At 42.9% G+C, this 13,446-nt stretch overlaps 2 protein-coding genes across 3 annotated transcripts; both read right to left on the minus strand.

The window, feature by feature from the left end:
• Positions 1-16: 16 nt before the first annotated feature.
• On the minus strand, positions 17-3,166 carry LOC114768939 (extracellular calcium-sensing receptor-like). Of its 2 annotated transcripts, none has more exons than XM_028961481.1 (6): positions 3,093-3,166; positions 2,637-2,931; positions 1,673-2,482; positions 1,336-1,557; positions 1,121-1,244; positions 17-1,011 (listed from the first exon to the last, which is right to left on the minus strand). In XM_028961481.1, the coding sequence occupies exons 1-6, from the start codon at positions 3,149-3,151 to the stop codon at positions 98-100; spliced, it is 2,424 nt and encodes an 807-aa protein (XP_028817314.1). In that variant the 5' UTR covers positions 3,152-3,166; the 3' UTR covers positions 17-97. The 2 variants fall into 2 exon arrangements, with proteins under 2 accessions (XP_028817314.1, XP_028817313.1); XM_028961480.1 differs by having other exon boundaries at positions 2,637-2,934.
• A 5,184-nt stretch (positions 3,167-8,350) lies between these two features.
• Positions 8,351-11,729, minus strand: LOC114769141 (extracellular calcium-sensing receptor-like). Its single transcript, XM_028961915.1, has 6 exons — positions 11,487-11,729; positions 11,050-11,344; positions 10,060-10,869; positions 9,751-9,972; positions 9,533-9,656; positions 8,351-9,379 (listed from the first exon to the last, which is right to left on the minus strand). Exons 1-6 carry the CDS (start codon positions 11,720-11,722, stop codon positions 8,466-8,468), a joined length of 2,601 nt encoding a protein of 866 aa, XP_028817748.1. The 5' UTR covers positions 11,723-11,729; the 3' UTR covers positions 8,351-8,465.
• Positions 11,730-13,446: the final 1,717 nt, after the last annotated feature.

Raw genomic sequence — 13,446 nt, forward strand, 5'->3', positions numbered from 1 at the left:
ACAACTGCATGGTGGCTGTTGTAAAGTTATGTTGCACAGTTTTGGGAAATGTAATTAAAATGAATTTTATTAATATTATTATTGTTATTAGTTTTTTTCAGAGAGACTTAGAAGGGACTTTCCCCATGATGTGTTTCTTAGTGTTTTGCTCTGGTCTGAACACTATTATATAACATTTAGGAACAAAAATAGAAGCAATCAGTCCAAAACTTGAAGCTAAAATGGCAAAAATCTCTACAGCTACGGTAAACTTTCCTGGAGAATTTATATAAGCTGGGATAAAGGTGATCCAGACAGCACAGAATATCAACATGCTGAATGTGATGAATTTGGCCTCATTAAAGTTATCAGGCAGCTTACGAGCCAGAAAAGCCAAAACAAAGCACAAGACAGCCAGGAGGCCAATATAACCCAACACGGCCCAGAAAGCCCCAGCAGATCCCAGGTTACATTCAAGAATGATTCTCTCTTTATAATGAGACATATTCTTAATAGGAAATGGAGGTGACAACACCAGCCATAAAGTGCATATCAGAGCCTGTACAAAAGTGAAACAGACAACACTGAGTCTTTGTTGTGGAGGACCGAACCATTTCATGACATTACTGCCTGGAAGTGTAGCCCTGAAGGCCATTAACACAACTAGAGTTTTCCCCAGAACACAGGAGATACAGAGGACAAATGTAATTCCAAATGCAGTGTGACGCAGCATACAGGACCATTCAGAGGGTCGACCAATGAAAGTTAAAGAACAAAGAAAACACAGAGTCAGTGAGAAGAGCAGCAGGAAACTCAGCTCAGAGTTATTGGCTCTGACAATGGGAGAAAACCTGTATCTGTAGAATATAACAGTCACTGCAACAACCATACAGGCTCCTGCAATGGAACAAACAGCCAGCATGATCCCCAGAACCTCGTCCAATGACAGGAACTCAACTGGTTTAGGAAGGCATTCATCTCTCTTAGAATTTGGCCAGAACTCATGAGGACAGAAAATACAGTCCAGAGAATCTGTTCAAGATGCAAAGCAATGTGAACATATACTGTGGTAAATGTACATTATGGATAGATGTACTACTTTACTTTGTGTTTCTCCTCAAAAGTACCAAAAACACACTACCTGTTTCATTACTGATCTCCCCTTCTCCACATGGTACACAGTCATAACAGCAGACAGGCCTTCCTTTCTGTGCTGCCTTCCTAGTGCCCTGTGAACAGCTCTCACTACATACAGATGTAGGCACCTGCCAAACAGACACAGACACACCTCAAGTAAAATCAATTGTTCTGTTACATCCTTTTACATTAAGAATATCTTTTCACATGAATAAACACCTGCATTTGTCCATCAAACCAGGTTATGTTCCTGCTCAAGCTCAGCTCATGACCTTTGGGCTTCGACGCATCATAGCGACCCACCGTCACAAACTTCAGAGCCCCACCTTCAGCTACTTGCCAGTTGATGACTTCATATATTGCCACCGGGTCACCATTAGAGTCAAAATGAACAGGATATCCATTTACTGTGAAGTTAATCTTTTTAAGCTCTTTCAAAACCTGCAAACAAACACACCATGCAGTTTAGCTTTGTTTGTCATTTGCACATATATAGATACACTTATTATTTATTTTTTGTTCTTCATGTTGCACTTTATTTTCATTTCATAAGTACCTCAAAGGTCTCAGCAACAATACTTCTGTTGCACTGAGGGAATGAGAGTAGCCCATCCTCACACACAATCCTGTGAAGAGCGTGTGCTATGGCATATGTTGCTTTATACACCATGTTTGTAACACGCAGCTGTGAAGTATCTGTGTAGGGAATATTTACAGCGCTCAGGTCTTCAGTACCAGTACACATTTTGACTCCTTGTGCAGTGACCATCTGTGTTTCACCTTTAGCCAGTTCACAGTTAAATGTCTCCTCCCAAAACATCTTGAACAAAGGAACCTGAGCAGCTTTCGCAGCAGAGAGATCCAGCAGGAACGGCCGCAAACCGGGAATTACAGAACGTTCAAGGCCAAAACCAACAGCGCCTGCAAACAGTTTAGACTTAAGCATCTCTGGATCTGTCACCCACGATTCACTGCCAATCCACTGAAGTGGTGGTGGAGGCCGCTTTGCAAACTCCTCCAACAAAACACGCAGATCCCCTGAAGACATGAAAGCTACAATGACTCGTGAGGTGGATCTCCGAATAACTTCTGCGACTCGTTCCACCTTGCTTCGAGGGTTTGTCCTGTAGAAGGCCACAGAGTACTCCACACAGATTCCCTCATTCTGAGCAGCCCTCAGAAAAGACGCCATGCCGTTATTACCGTAGTCTGAATCACTGCGAACTGCCCCAATCCACGTCCAGCCAAAATGTTTCACCAGTTGGGCCAATCCAGCTGCCTGGAACTGGTCACTGGGAATGGTTCTAAAGAAAGAGGGATGCTGTTGTTTATTGCTTAAACATGCACAGGTTGAAAAGTGGCTGACCTGAAATTTAGAGACAGAGATTTCATTTTATGGTTTTGAAAGCAGACAATGTGTATATATTCATATACAAACAAGTGAAATTATTGTCAGCAGTCATACAAAATTTTTTTCCCCCTCAATCATGTTAATGTTCTTTAAATAAAGAGGGTCAGACCTGTGGAACTCGGAAAAGGCCAATGACCCGAGATATGCCAACACTTGCTGATGAGCTAGAGTCCCCCAGAACAGCAACAACACTGGCAACATTCGGACATTTGGGATTAAGTGTAAATTCAGGCTCTTGTCCATTGGCAAACTTGAAGGCAACTTTTGTGGCCATGGGAACAGCAGCACAAGAATCATGTATCTCATAACCCAATGTGATATTAGGCAAAAGATCAGATCTGTTGTTGATCTCGTCTATGGCAAATTCCATGGCTCGAGCAAAACGTAGCTCCCTAGAAAATATTCTGCTTAAAAAAAAGAGAGAGACAGAAGAAGACACATGACCTTGGATCATAAAAAAAACACAACACTGCATGCACTTGAATTAAAGGTATCAAATGAATGAATGTTCCTTTTTTACATTATAAGCCCATACTGGCATTCTGTGTTGCTGTAAATTACTCACCTCCCAGTGCACTGAAGAGGTTCAGGGCGGCCAGTGTAGTTGTTCTCCAGGACTCGCATGTAATAATGAAAGGAGAAAAGGCCTCCAATAACATAATCCCCCTCCTTGTAGAGTGCCGCTGGGCTAAAACTGACCTGTCGTGTGCATTCGAGAGAGCTTGCTTCAGAAACCATAAGCTTGAGCCCGAAGACCCATTGGACAACAAGAGCCAGAGCTGGAACTTGTGAAGTCAACATCACTACAGAGTTGGAACACTGACAGGTTGGGAGTTTCTTACACAGGCTTAAATACCTTCATCTTTGTGCTCACCTGTGCTATCAGGAACTGGTGGATAAAGACTGAGGGTAAAGGGGTGTGGTTTATATGGACTAACCAATCATTACAAGGATCTCATATCAATAGTAAATCTTAGTATAAGATAGTATCATTTTAAATAGTATTTTTTAGTGATGTTTTTCTACAATGTTAATGTTCTGTTAATAAAGAGGGTAAGACCTGTGGAACTCGGAAAAGTCCAATGACCCAAGATATGCCAACAATTGCTGATAAGCTAGAGTCCCCCAGAAATAGCGATTAAGTGTAAATTCAGTTTGTCCCTTTATATCGTCATAAGGAGATTTATTTTTATCTGGAGAAACACCGACATGAGTTCCAGTCTGTGCCAAATCTTGTGGTTGGTGAATGGTGTTAATGACATACTTTCTGTGAATGCCACCTCAACTCCTATATGCCGCTGTCCTCCTTGCCCAACCACTCTTCTTCTCAGTAACTTTTAACACACACTGAAATGGTGTAGGGACACCAGGGACATCTCAATGTGGGACTCAAAAAGGCTGTTATTCTGCACCATGCCTGAATTTAAGTTCAGACCAGCACTTGTGTTTTAACCATTTAAATATAAAACTGTTTTAACCTAAAGCTGTTAAAAGTGTCAGATGTCCTCATCTATCAAGTCACACTCGGCCAAAACAGATGGGTGAGTTTTCATATATGGGTCAGTCATTGCCAGTGAATCATTCCAGTGAATCCTTGATATCATGGATGTTCTAAATCTTTTCCAGGGATCTTATAACATTCCCAGCTCTATGGTATTGACTGCATTGGACTCTGTATGGAAACTGGATAGTAAGGTCTGCATGGTGAAGACTGCCCATACTCAAAAACCAGAGGAAAACTGCCAGGTTTGAATCTGACCAAAACTGGAAAAAAATGTTTCTTCATTGCGTTTGCAAAAAAAATGCACAAGATGCCTCAGTATCTGTGAACGTAGCAGTGCGATAGTAGAGTAGATTGTGTGCAATTAAAAAAATAAGCATCTCGTGGGGCGGAGACACGCAACGGACGCACACACGCGCCCGCCGGAGCTGCGCTCGCGGGTTCTATTTTGGGAGAATGTGGGAAGAAAAGAAGAAGAAGGAAAAAACAACACAACACAACACACACACTAACAAAGTGCCCCTGTACGTCTCTGCTGGTGCCCCCAGCTCTCCTCCCTGCACCGGACCACCCAGAGACCAGTCACCATACCACAGGGTGGTGCCTTCTGGTGACATGGAGCCCCTGCAAGTCCCTGCTGGAATCCCCAGCCCCTCTCCCTGCACGCCTCTTTTCATAGTTAGGGGCTTTGCTGGCCCCTTCTGGGTCTGTTGGGGCCCCACCCAGGGGCCTCTGTAGCGTTCTGCCCCACTGGAGGGGGACCCAGGCCCACTCCTGGCCCAACCTGCTCACCAGCTAGTCAGGAGGAGTGGTGGTGGGACATGGTCCGATCAATGGCTAGGGTTCCGTCTGATCGAACTCCACCCTGAAAAGCTCCAGGAAGAGGAGCATTTATCATACGCCCTCTTCCAGAGCGACTTACAATCAGAATTAACAGGGACAGTCCTCCCCTGGAGCAACTCAGGGTTAAGTGTCTTGCTCAGGGACACAATAGTAGTAAGTGGGATTTGAACATGGGTCTTCTGGTTCTGAGGTGATTGTGTTACCCACTAGGCTACTATCACCCTACTACCACACTCACCCGCAGACCTTGTTGCTTCCAGGTTTGTGGCTCACCCGCCATGGTTTGACCCCTGTATTATCAAGAAGAGGTTTGCGGGGGTCGGATCCCCCCCTCAGGAGGAGCCCCCAACCTGTACTGTCCCCCAAAAAAATTGCCTGACCAGCGCTGGTTCTCCAGCACTCCTTTCTCATTCTATCGATTGCCAAAACTGAAAACAACTATACACGTCACACGGTTCACAAAAATGTCGCCGCATTGCTCTAACCCTGATTGTGTATCTCCAGCACATCCAGTAACACAGATTGAGTCATTTCTATCTGGTAAAAATAATTGTATGTATTTTTTAGCTTTCATGAATCCAAATATATAAACCTCACACCACAAAAAAATCAGGATAAAAGCTCACACCCCTATTTTCCCACAGCGTTGTGCGTCCAACCACCGAACTTCTGGATTAATTGAGGTCCCCTATCAAAAGGAGATCTTCGGGGGGACTGTAATGTTGTGGTAGCCCGGTCCAGCAAGACGTGAGACCATGGCTGGTGTGGATGAGGTAGCGAGAGAAGGAGAACATGGGGTTGCTGGTTGTCTCTCTTGTTTACTGCACACACCGGGTATGCCGTGACATTTTCCTTGACATCTTCAGGAAGTCCTGGTCACCCAAAAACCCGCTGAATCAGTTGGTGGTATAAGAATGGACATCACAGGAGCATGCTTTTGTTTTGCATAGCGACCGTCTACAAGAAGATATGTGTCATTCCTGTGTCAATAGTTGTGCGTGAAGATTCAACACCTCTGTTTTACATGCCTTTTGTCTGACGGCAACGTGTGAAGTGTCAGCCGTCAGGACCGCCCACTCTCTTTGTCTTCCCCAGATGGGAGGCACCGGGGGCGTGACATCAGAAACAACAGGTTCTGATTGGTCAGTGACAACTTCCTGTTGGCCAGTGACAATTTCCTGTAGGCCAGTGACAACTTCCTGTAGGCCAGGTGTATAAAGGTCTGCTCACATGTGGAAAGGGGGTTTTCCATCGGAAGCTGGAAGGCTTCTGAGTCTTTTTCTCTTTTCTCTCTTTCTCTGTAACATTGATACCTTTTTACATTCAATTTTCACATGTAACTACAATAATTATTTACCAGTGTTAATAAATTAGAAACTGTTCATATTTAACCTCTATTGTGCCATGCCTCTTTCTGCCAGGTAACATCAAATTGGAGTGATTTTAATACAGTGCTTTGTGTGGAGGGAGAAAGAGTTTTTCTACACACTCTGCTCTCTCACCCCTCACCACATGGTCTTTTTTACAGTGGGTACTCTGGATGACCCGAATGCAAGTCCAGTCATCCCCACTGTAACACTTGGGGCAGCAGTGTCATTAGTATGAAGACATGTGCTGGAGGCGTTTGAGGTGAAGGGGGGTTCCTGAAGATTGCTGGATGTGACTTCACGTAGCAGGATCCATTGGATGGGTGCTAGGATGTGGGCAGTAGGACGATAGGAACGGTAGGGGGTTTGTCCTTGGAGTGAAAGTGATTTTCATTGTGAAACACTGCCACACAGAACACTGGTTAGGCAATTTTTTGGGGGGGCAGTACAGGTTGGGGGCTCCTCCTGAGGGGGGATCCGACCCCCGCAAACCTCTTCTTGATAATACAGGGGTCAAACCATGGCAGGTGAGCCACAAACCTGGAAGCAACAAGGTCTGCGGGTGAGTGTGGTAGTAGGGTGGTAGTAGCCTAGTGGGTAACACAATCGCCTCAGAACCAGAAGCCCCAGGTTCAAATCCCACTTACTACCATTGTGTCCCTGAGCAAGACAGTTAACCCTGAGTTGCTTCAGGGGAGGACTGTCCCTGTAAATTCTGATTGTAAGTCGCTCTGGAAGAGGGCGTATGATAAATGTTCCACTTCCTGGAGCTTTTCAGGGTGGAGTTTGATCAGACGGAACCCGAGCCATGTGTCCTCTGCTTTTAACCCATCACCTTTGGTGAGGAGTGGGTAGTCATGACAGGAGCACGGAGGGCAGTGTGTGCCTCAGTGGCAGCACCTTGGCGGATCGGGATATTTGAACCGGCAACCTTCTGATTACTGGGCCACTTCCTTAACCACTAGGGCACCACTGCCCTTGTGAGTGCAGTCATGAGAGAGTGTCCACCTCAGTGTTATGGGATCCAGGATGATAAGACAGGGTGTTCTAATTGTGTGATGAATCTAATGAATCTTTAATAGAAATTGGCGAAGCCCAGAAACTGTTGCAATTGTCAGATGATAGAGGGGAAAGCCAGGTGGTAACGGTCTTGGATGGGTCCATTGAAATCCCCTGGGGACTGATTTAGAACATCCAGAGTGATTTACAACGTGCTTCCATGTTACCATTTATGAAGTGATAAATTCCGGTTCACTAGGACCCCAATACAATCTTTTTATTCACTATGTTGTAGTTTCTATACATAGGTTACAAGTTAATCTACATATTCTCTAAAAAGGAAGGTCTTGAGCTGCCGTTTGAAAGTGCTCAGTGACTGTGCTGTTCTGACTACAAGGGGAAGTTCATTCCACCACGAGGGGCTGAGACAGAGAAGAGTCTAAATTATTGTCTTCCTTTTACCTTCAGAGATGGAGGAACCAGGCGAGCAGTACTGGAGGCTCAGAGAATACAAGGTGCAGTGCGAGGTGTAATAAGGGCTGTGAGGTAGGATGGTGCTACTCCATGTTTGGCTTTGTAGGCCAGCATCAGTATTTTGAATCTGATGCGTGGAGCTACTGGGAGCCAGTGGAGGGAGTGTAGCAGAGGGGTGGTGTGGGAGAGAAAGTTGAAGATCAGTCGTGCTGCTGCATTTTGTATTAGTTGTAGAGGTCGGATGGTACATAGAGGTAGACCGGCTAGAAGGGAGTTATAGTAATCCAGTCATGAGATTACTAAGGCCTGAACCAGTAGCTGGGTGGCCTGTGTTAACAGATAAAGACAAATTTGCCTGATATTGTACATAAGCGGGAAAGATTTTGCGAAAACCAGTATTTGTTAATTAATTTGACAAAGTGCTCATATTAAATACTCATCTGATAATCTTTGCTTATTTCCATGTGCTTGTCAGAAAATGTGATTGTCAGAAAACACAAAAGTCAGACCTAGTCAGAACATGAAATACGAAAAAGCACAAAATACATTGGTAAGCTTTACTAGACAAATATAAATGTACTTGTCACTCAGTGTAATGTAACATACAATCTATTTATTTAGTTAGGAATTTTACTCTGCTGTTGATTATGAGCTACTCACTATGGTAAGACATGAATTGGTGCAGCACGTGGATTATGAATCTTGCATCTTGAATGTATTTTGTGCCTTCAGGACACTCAAATTTGCATTCGTTTTAGAGAGACTTAGACGGAACCTTTCCCATAAGATGCTTCTTGGTATTCTGTTCTGGTCTGAATATGATTATGAAACACTTTGGAACAAATATACAAGCCATCAGTCCAAAACTTGACGCTAAAATGGCAAAAATCTCCACAGCTACAGTGAACTTGCCAGGAGAGCTGACATAAGTTGGGATAAAGGTGATCCAGACAGCACAGAATATCAGCATGCTGAATGTAATGAATTTGGCTTCATTAAAGTTATCAGGCAGCTTACGAGCCAGAAAAGCCAAGACAAAGCACAAGAAAGCCAGGAGGCCAATATAACCCAACACGGCCCAGAAAGCCCCAGCTGAACCCAGGTTACATTCAAGAATGATTCTTTCTTTGTACAGTGACATATTCTTAATGGGAAATGGGGGTGACAACACCAACCACAAGGTGCATATCAGGGCCTGTACAGATGTAAAACAGACAACAGTCATTCTTTGCTGTGGAGGACCAAACCATTTCATAATACTATTGCCTGGAATTGTTGCCTTAAAAGCTGTTAAGACAACTATTGTTTTCCCCAGAACACAGGATATGCAGAGGACAAATGTGATTCCAAATGCAGTGTGACGCAGCATACAGGACCAGTCAGATGGCTGTCCGATGAATGTAAGAGAGCAAAGAAAACACAGAGTCAGTGAGAAGAGCAGCAGGAAACTCAGCTCAGAGTTATTGGCTCTGACAATGGGGGATGCTCTGTGTCTGTAGAATATAACAGCCACCGCAACAACCATACAGGCTCCTGCAATGGAACAAACAGCCAGTATGATCCCAAGAACCTCATCCAGTGACAGGAACTCAACGAGTTTAGGCAGGCATTCATCTCTCTGAGAATTTGGCCAATACTCATCAGGACAGGAAATACAGTCTGTAGAATCTGTGGCAAAGTTTAAACAATTAGGCTAGCAGATTGCACTATAATGTTTCTAACAATTGTTAAAATTCACTTTATTTTGATGAGAAACACTATGGGTGTGCTATTAATTTGAGTTAATTTGCAACCTGATGTGTATATTTTTAAAAACTATACCTGTTTCATTACTGATCTCCCCCTCACCACATGGTAGACAGTCATAGCAACACACAGGCCTTCCTTTCTGTGCTGCCTTCCTGGTTCCTGGGTGACACCTCACACTACAAACTGATACAGGAACCTCTCCCACAAATATGCACATAATGACATCCATGAATTAATAACTTATTAATACATTCAGATAATGAATACATTGCAAGCAAGTGAAGTCCTACTGGTGATTGTTTGTTCATCCAGCTGATGTTCCTGCTCATGCTGAACTGCTGATCTTTAGGTTTAGATGCATCATAACGACCCACTGTCACAAAATGCAGGGTCCCATCCTCAGATTCTTGCCAGTTGACAAGCTCATATGTGGGTACAGGGTCCCCATTAGAATCAAAGCCAACAGGGTATCCATTTGTTGTGAAATTCACTTTTTTAAGTTGTTCAAGGACCTGAAATAATCATTTTAGGTATGTCTGACTCAAAACCACAGTATGGTACAATAAATAAAAGTGAATAACTTCCATCTTGTCTTTTACCTGATATGGTTGCACAACTGTGTTTTTGTTGCATTGAGGTTGTTGGTTTTCATTGTCCTTACACACAACACCATGAATAGCATGAGCAATGGCATACATTGCTTTATACACCATGTTGGATATTCGTAACTGTGATGTATCAGTGTAGGGAACATTAACAGCACTCAAGTTCTCAGTGCCAGTACATATTTTAAGTCCTTTCCCAGTGTCGAGGTTTGACTGATGTTGAGCCAGTCTACAATTAAATGTGTCTTCCCAGAGTTCCTGAAGTATGGGTGATTCTGTCACTTGTACTGCAGAAAGGTCTAGAAGGAACTCCCGAAATCTAGGGATGATAGAACGCTCAATACCAAACCCAAGAGCACCAGCTAGCTCTCCAAACTTGAGGACCTCTGGATCTGTTAACCATGCCTCACAGCCAATCCATTGTAACAGAGGGGTCGTTTTTTTTGTTAATTCCTCCATTAGAATACGAATATCAACTGAGTTGGTAAAAGCAACAATGGTTTTTGATGTTGAACTACGTATGATTTCCGCAACTCTTTCCACCTTGCTTTGAGGACTTGAACTTGAGAAAGCCACAGAGTACTCAACACAAATACCCTCTTTTTGTGCAGCTTTCAGGAATGATGCCATCCCATTGTTACCATAGTCAGAATCGCTGCGAATGGCACCGATCCACGTCCAGCCAAAGTGTTTGACCAGTTGGGCCAGTGCAGCTGCCTGGTAGTGGTCACTGGGGATGGTTCTGAAGAAAGCAGGATACTGCCGCTTATCACTCAGACAGGCGCAGGTGGCAAAGTGGCTCACCTAAGATTTAGGTAATATTAAAAGAATAAAGAATATAAAGTAGCCACATTTACATGAGATAATTTAATTAATAGTAATGAGGGAATCTTAAAATGACAAATGATTCAAATCATAGGCCACCTTTTGCAGATGGTTTATAATACGTTATGTAGCTAAGATAAACACTGAAAGTAGTAAGACCTGTGGAACTCTGAAAAGACCCAGGAGACGAGCAATGCCTATGCTTGGTGTCGAATTTGAGTCTCCAATGACAGCTGCAACTTTAGCCACCGCTTGACAAGAGGGATCTATTATAAATCCAGGATCTAGGCCATTCGCAAACTGGAAAGCAACTTTTACAGCCATAGGCAGAGTGCCACAGGAATCATATATCTGGTAGCCCAGCGTAACATTGGGTAAGATGTCCAGTCTGTTGTTAATCTCCTGTATTGCAAATTCCATGGCACGAGCAAAACGGAGCTCCCGAGAGTACAGTCTGGAAAGGGAAAAGAAAGATAACTTCAGAGCAGCAGGTACTTAAACAGTAAGCACATTTCATTTTATTTTGAAACTGCACACAGTTTCTAAGATGCCTTTGAGGAAATGCTGTGTTCCCTGTCCTACTTTGCATCACGAACCTTCCAGTGCACTGCAAAGGCAGAGGATGCCTAGTGTAGTTTTGCTCCAAAATGAAGTCATAATGAAATGCAAAAATTCCCCCAATTAAAAAATCCCCCTGCTTGGAGAGTGCAGGTTGTGCAGATGTCCCTTGTAATTTACAGATGACAGATCCTGTTTCAGACACAGGAGGCTTTTGCCCAAAAACCCAGTGAATTAGAAGAAGTGCCAGAGCTGGAGCCTGTGAGATCCACATCACTTCACTGGTGGGACACTGTCTGAATGGTGTGTGTCTTGTAGGGGTTTAAATACTGTTATGCGCCAGTCCTTTCTCACCTGCGCAGACATTAACCACACCTTCTTCAAGATGATGAAAAAACCTGATAGGTCCCATGGATTAAAACAAATACATTTTAATGCATAACAGAAACATAATAGTTCTATTTCATCCCTGTTTTCCTGATGATAGTGAGTTAATTAATAACTAGTTTGAAAATATTTCATGGTCTAAAATGTAAAAGATAATAAAATAAAAACTGTTTTGCATAAACTGTGTCAGATGCCAAAGGGCAGGTGCTTCAGCACAACTTGGGATGTACATGTGAACATCCTTCTATTTCATAACAAGTGGTTTTAACCAATAATGGAAACTGTAAATCTGTAAAATCATGAAAACACAATGCACTTTTTTACCTCTACCATACCTTTAGACTTCTGAAAAGCCTGATATTTCCATATGTGGCTTTTGATATATTAATATATTGTGACATTTTTTTAATATGATGCAGGTATTATATAAAAAGGATTAATAATAGTTTCAATTAAGTAAAAAAATAATTTACTTACCCATTTTCCTACACTAACTGACTGCTTTTTACAGTATGGATGTTGCTGATTGTACAAAGTCTTAACTGAAGCTTAACTAAAAGGACACCAGGCAAAATTGCACAACAGTGTTTTTAATTAAAGAACAAAAGATAAACAGTATTAAAAAAAGCAGGCAGATGTGTGTTACGTACTCTCAAGAGGGTCTGAACTGAAATTGATAGCACATACAAGACATACATACACATACAACTGGGAATGGAGAAAATGGGCAGCTCGGTTATTTGGAAATACATAGGTTGACTTACTAATTGGGGTGAACACAGTGATGCAAACAAAGAAGTCACTGAGTCTGGGAGTAACAGATGAGCCACTGTGCGTAACTGTGAAGGATCAGTATAGGGATTATTTACAGTACTCATGTCCTCAGTGCCAGTACACATTTTAAGACCCTCAGAGTTGTCAGGGTCTATTTGCCCTTCAAACAATCTACAGTTAAATGTTTCCTGCCAGAACTCCTTGAGCAACGTTGAATGAGACAGTTGTACTGCAGAAAGGCCTAGAAGGAACTTCCAAAATCCAGGGATAACAGAACGCTCAATACCAAACCCAACAGCACCAGCAAGCAGACCATACTTCAAGACTTCTGGATCTGTCACCCATGCCTCGCAGCCAATCCACTGCTGCAAGCATACAGGTTGCTTTGTCAACTCTTGCAGCAGCACATGCATATCAACAGAATCAACAAAAGCCACAATGACTCTTGATGTTGAACTACATACAGTCAGGTCCATAAATATTGGGACGTCGACACAATGTTAATATTTTTGGCTCTATACACCACCACAATGGATATCAAATGAAACGAACAAGATGTGTTTTAATTGCAGACTGTCAGCTTGTATTTTGTATTTACATCCAAATCAGGTGAACGGTGTAGGAATTACAACAGTTTGCATATGTGCCTCTCACTTGTTAAGGGACCAAAGGTAATGGGACAATTGGCTTCTCAGCTGTTCCATGGCCAGGTGTGTGTTATTCCCTCATTATCCCAATTACAATGAGCAGATAACTCATTGATAACTCAAAAGGTCCAGAGTTCATTTCAAGTGTGCTATTTGCATTTGGAATCTGTTGCTGTCAACTGTCAAGATG

Source organism: Denticeps clupeoides, chromosome 19 (assembly GCF_900700375.1).
Source record: "Denticeps clupeoides chromosome 19, fDenClu1.1, whole genome shotgun sequence".
NCBI lineage: Eukaryota > Metazoa > Chordata > Actinopteri > Clupeiformes > Denticipitidae > Denticeps > Denticeps clupeoides.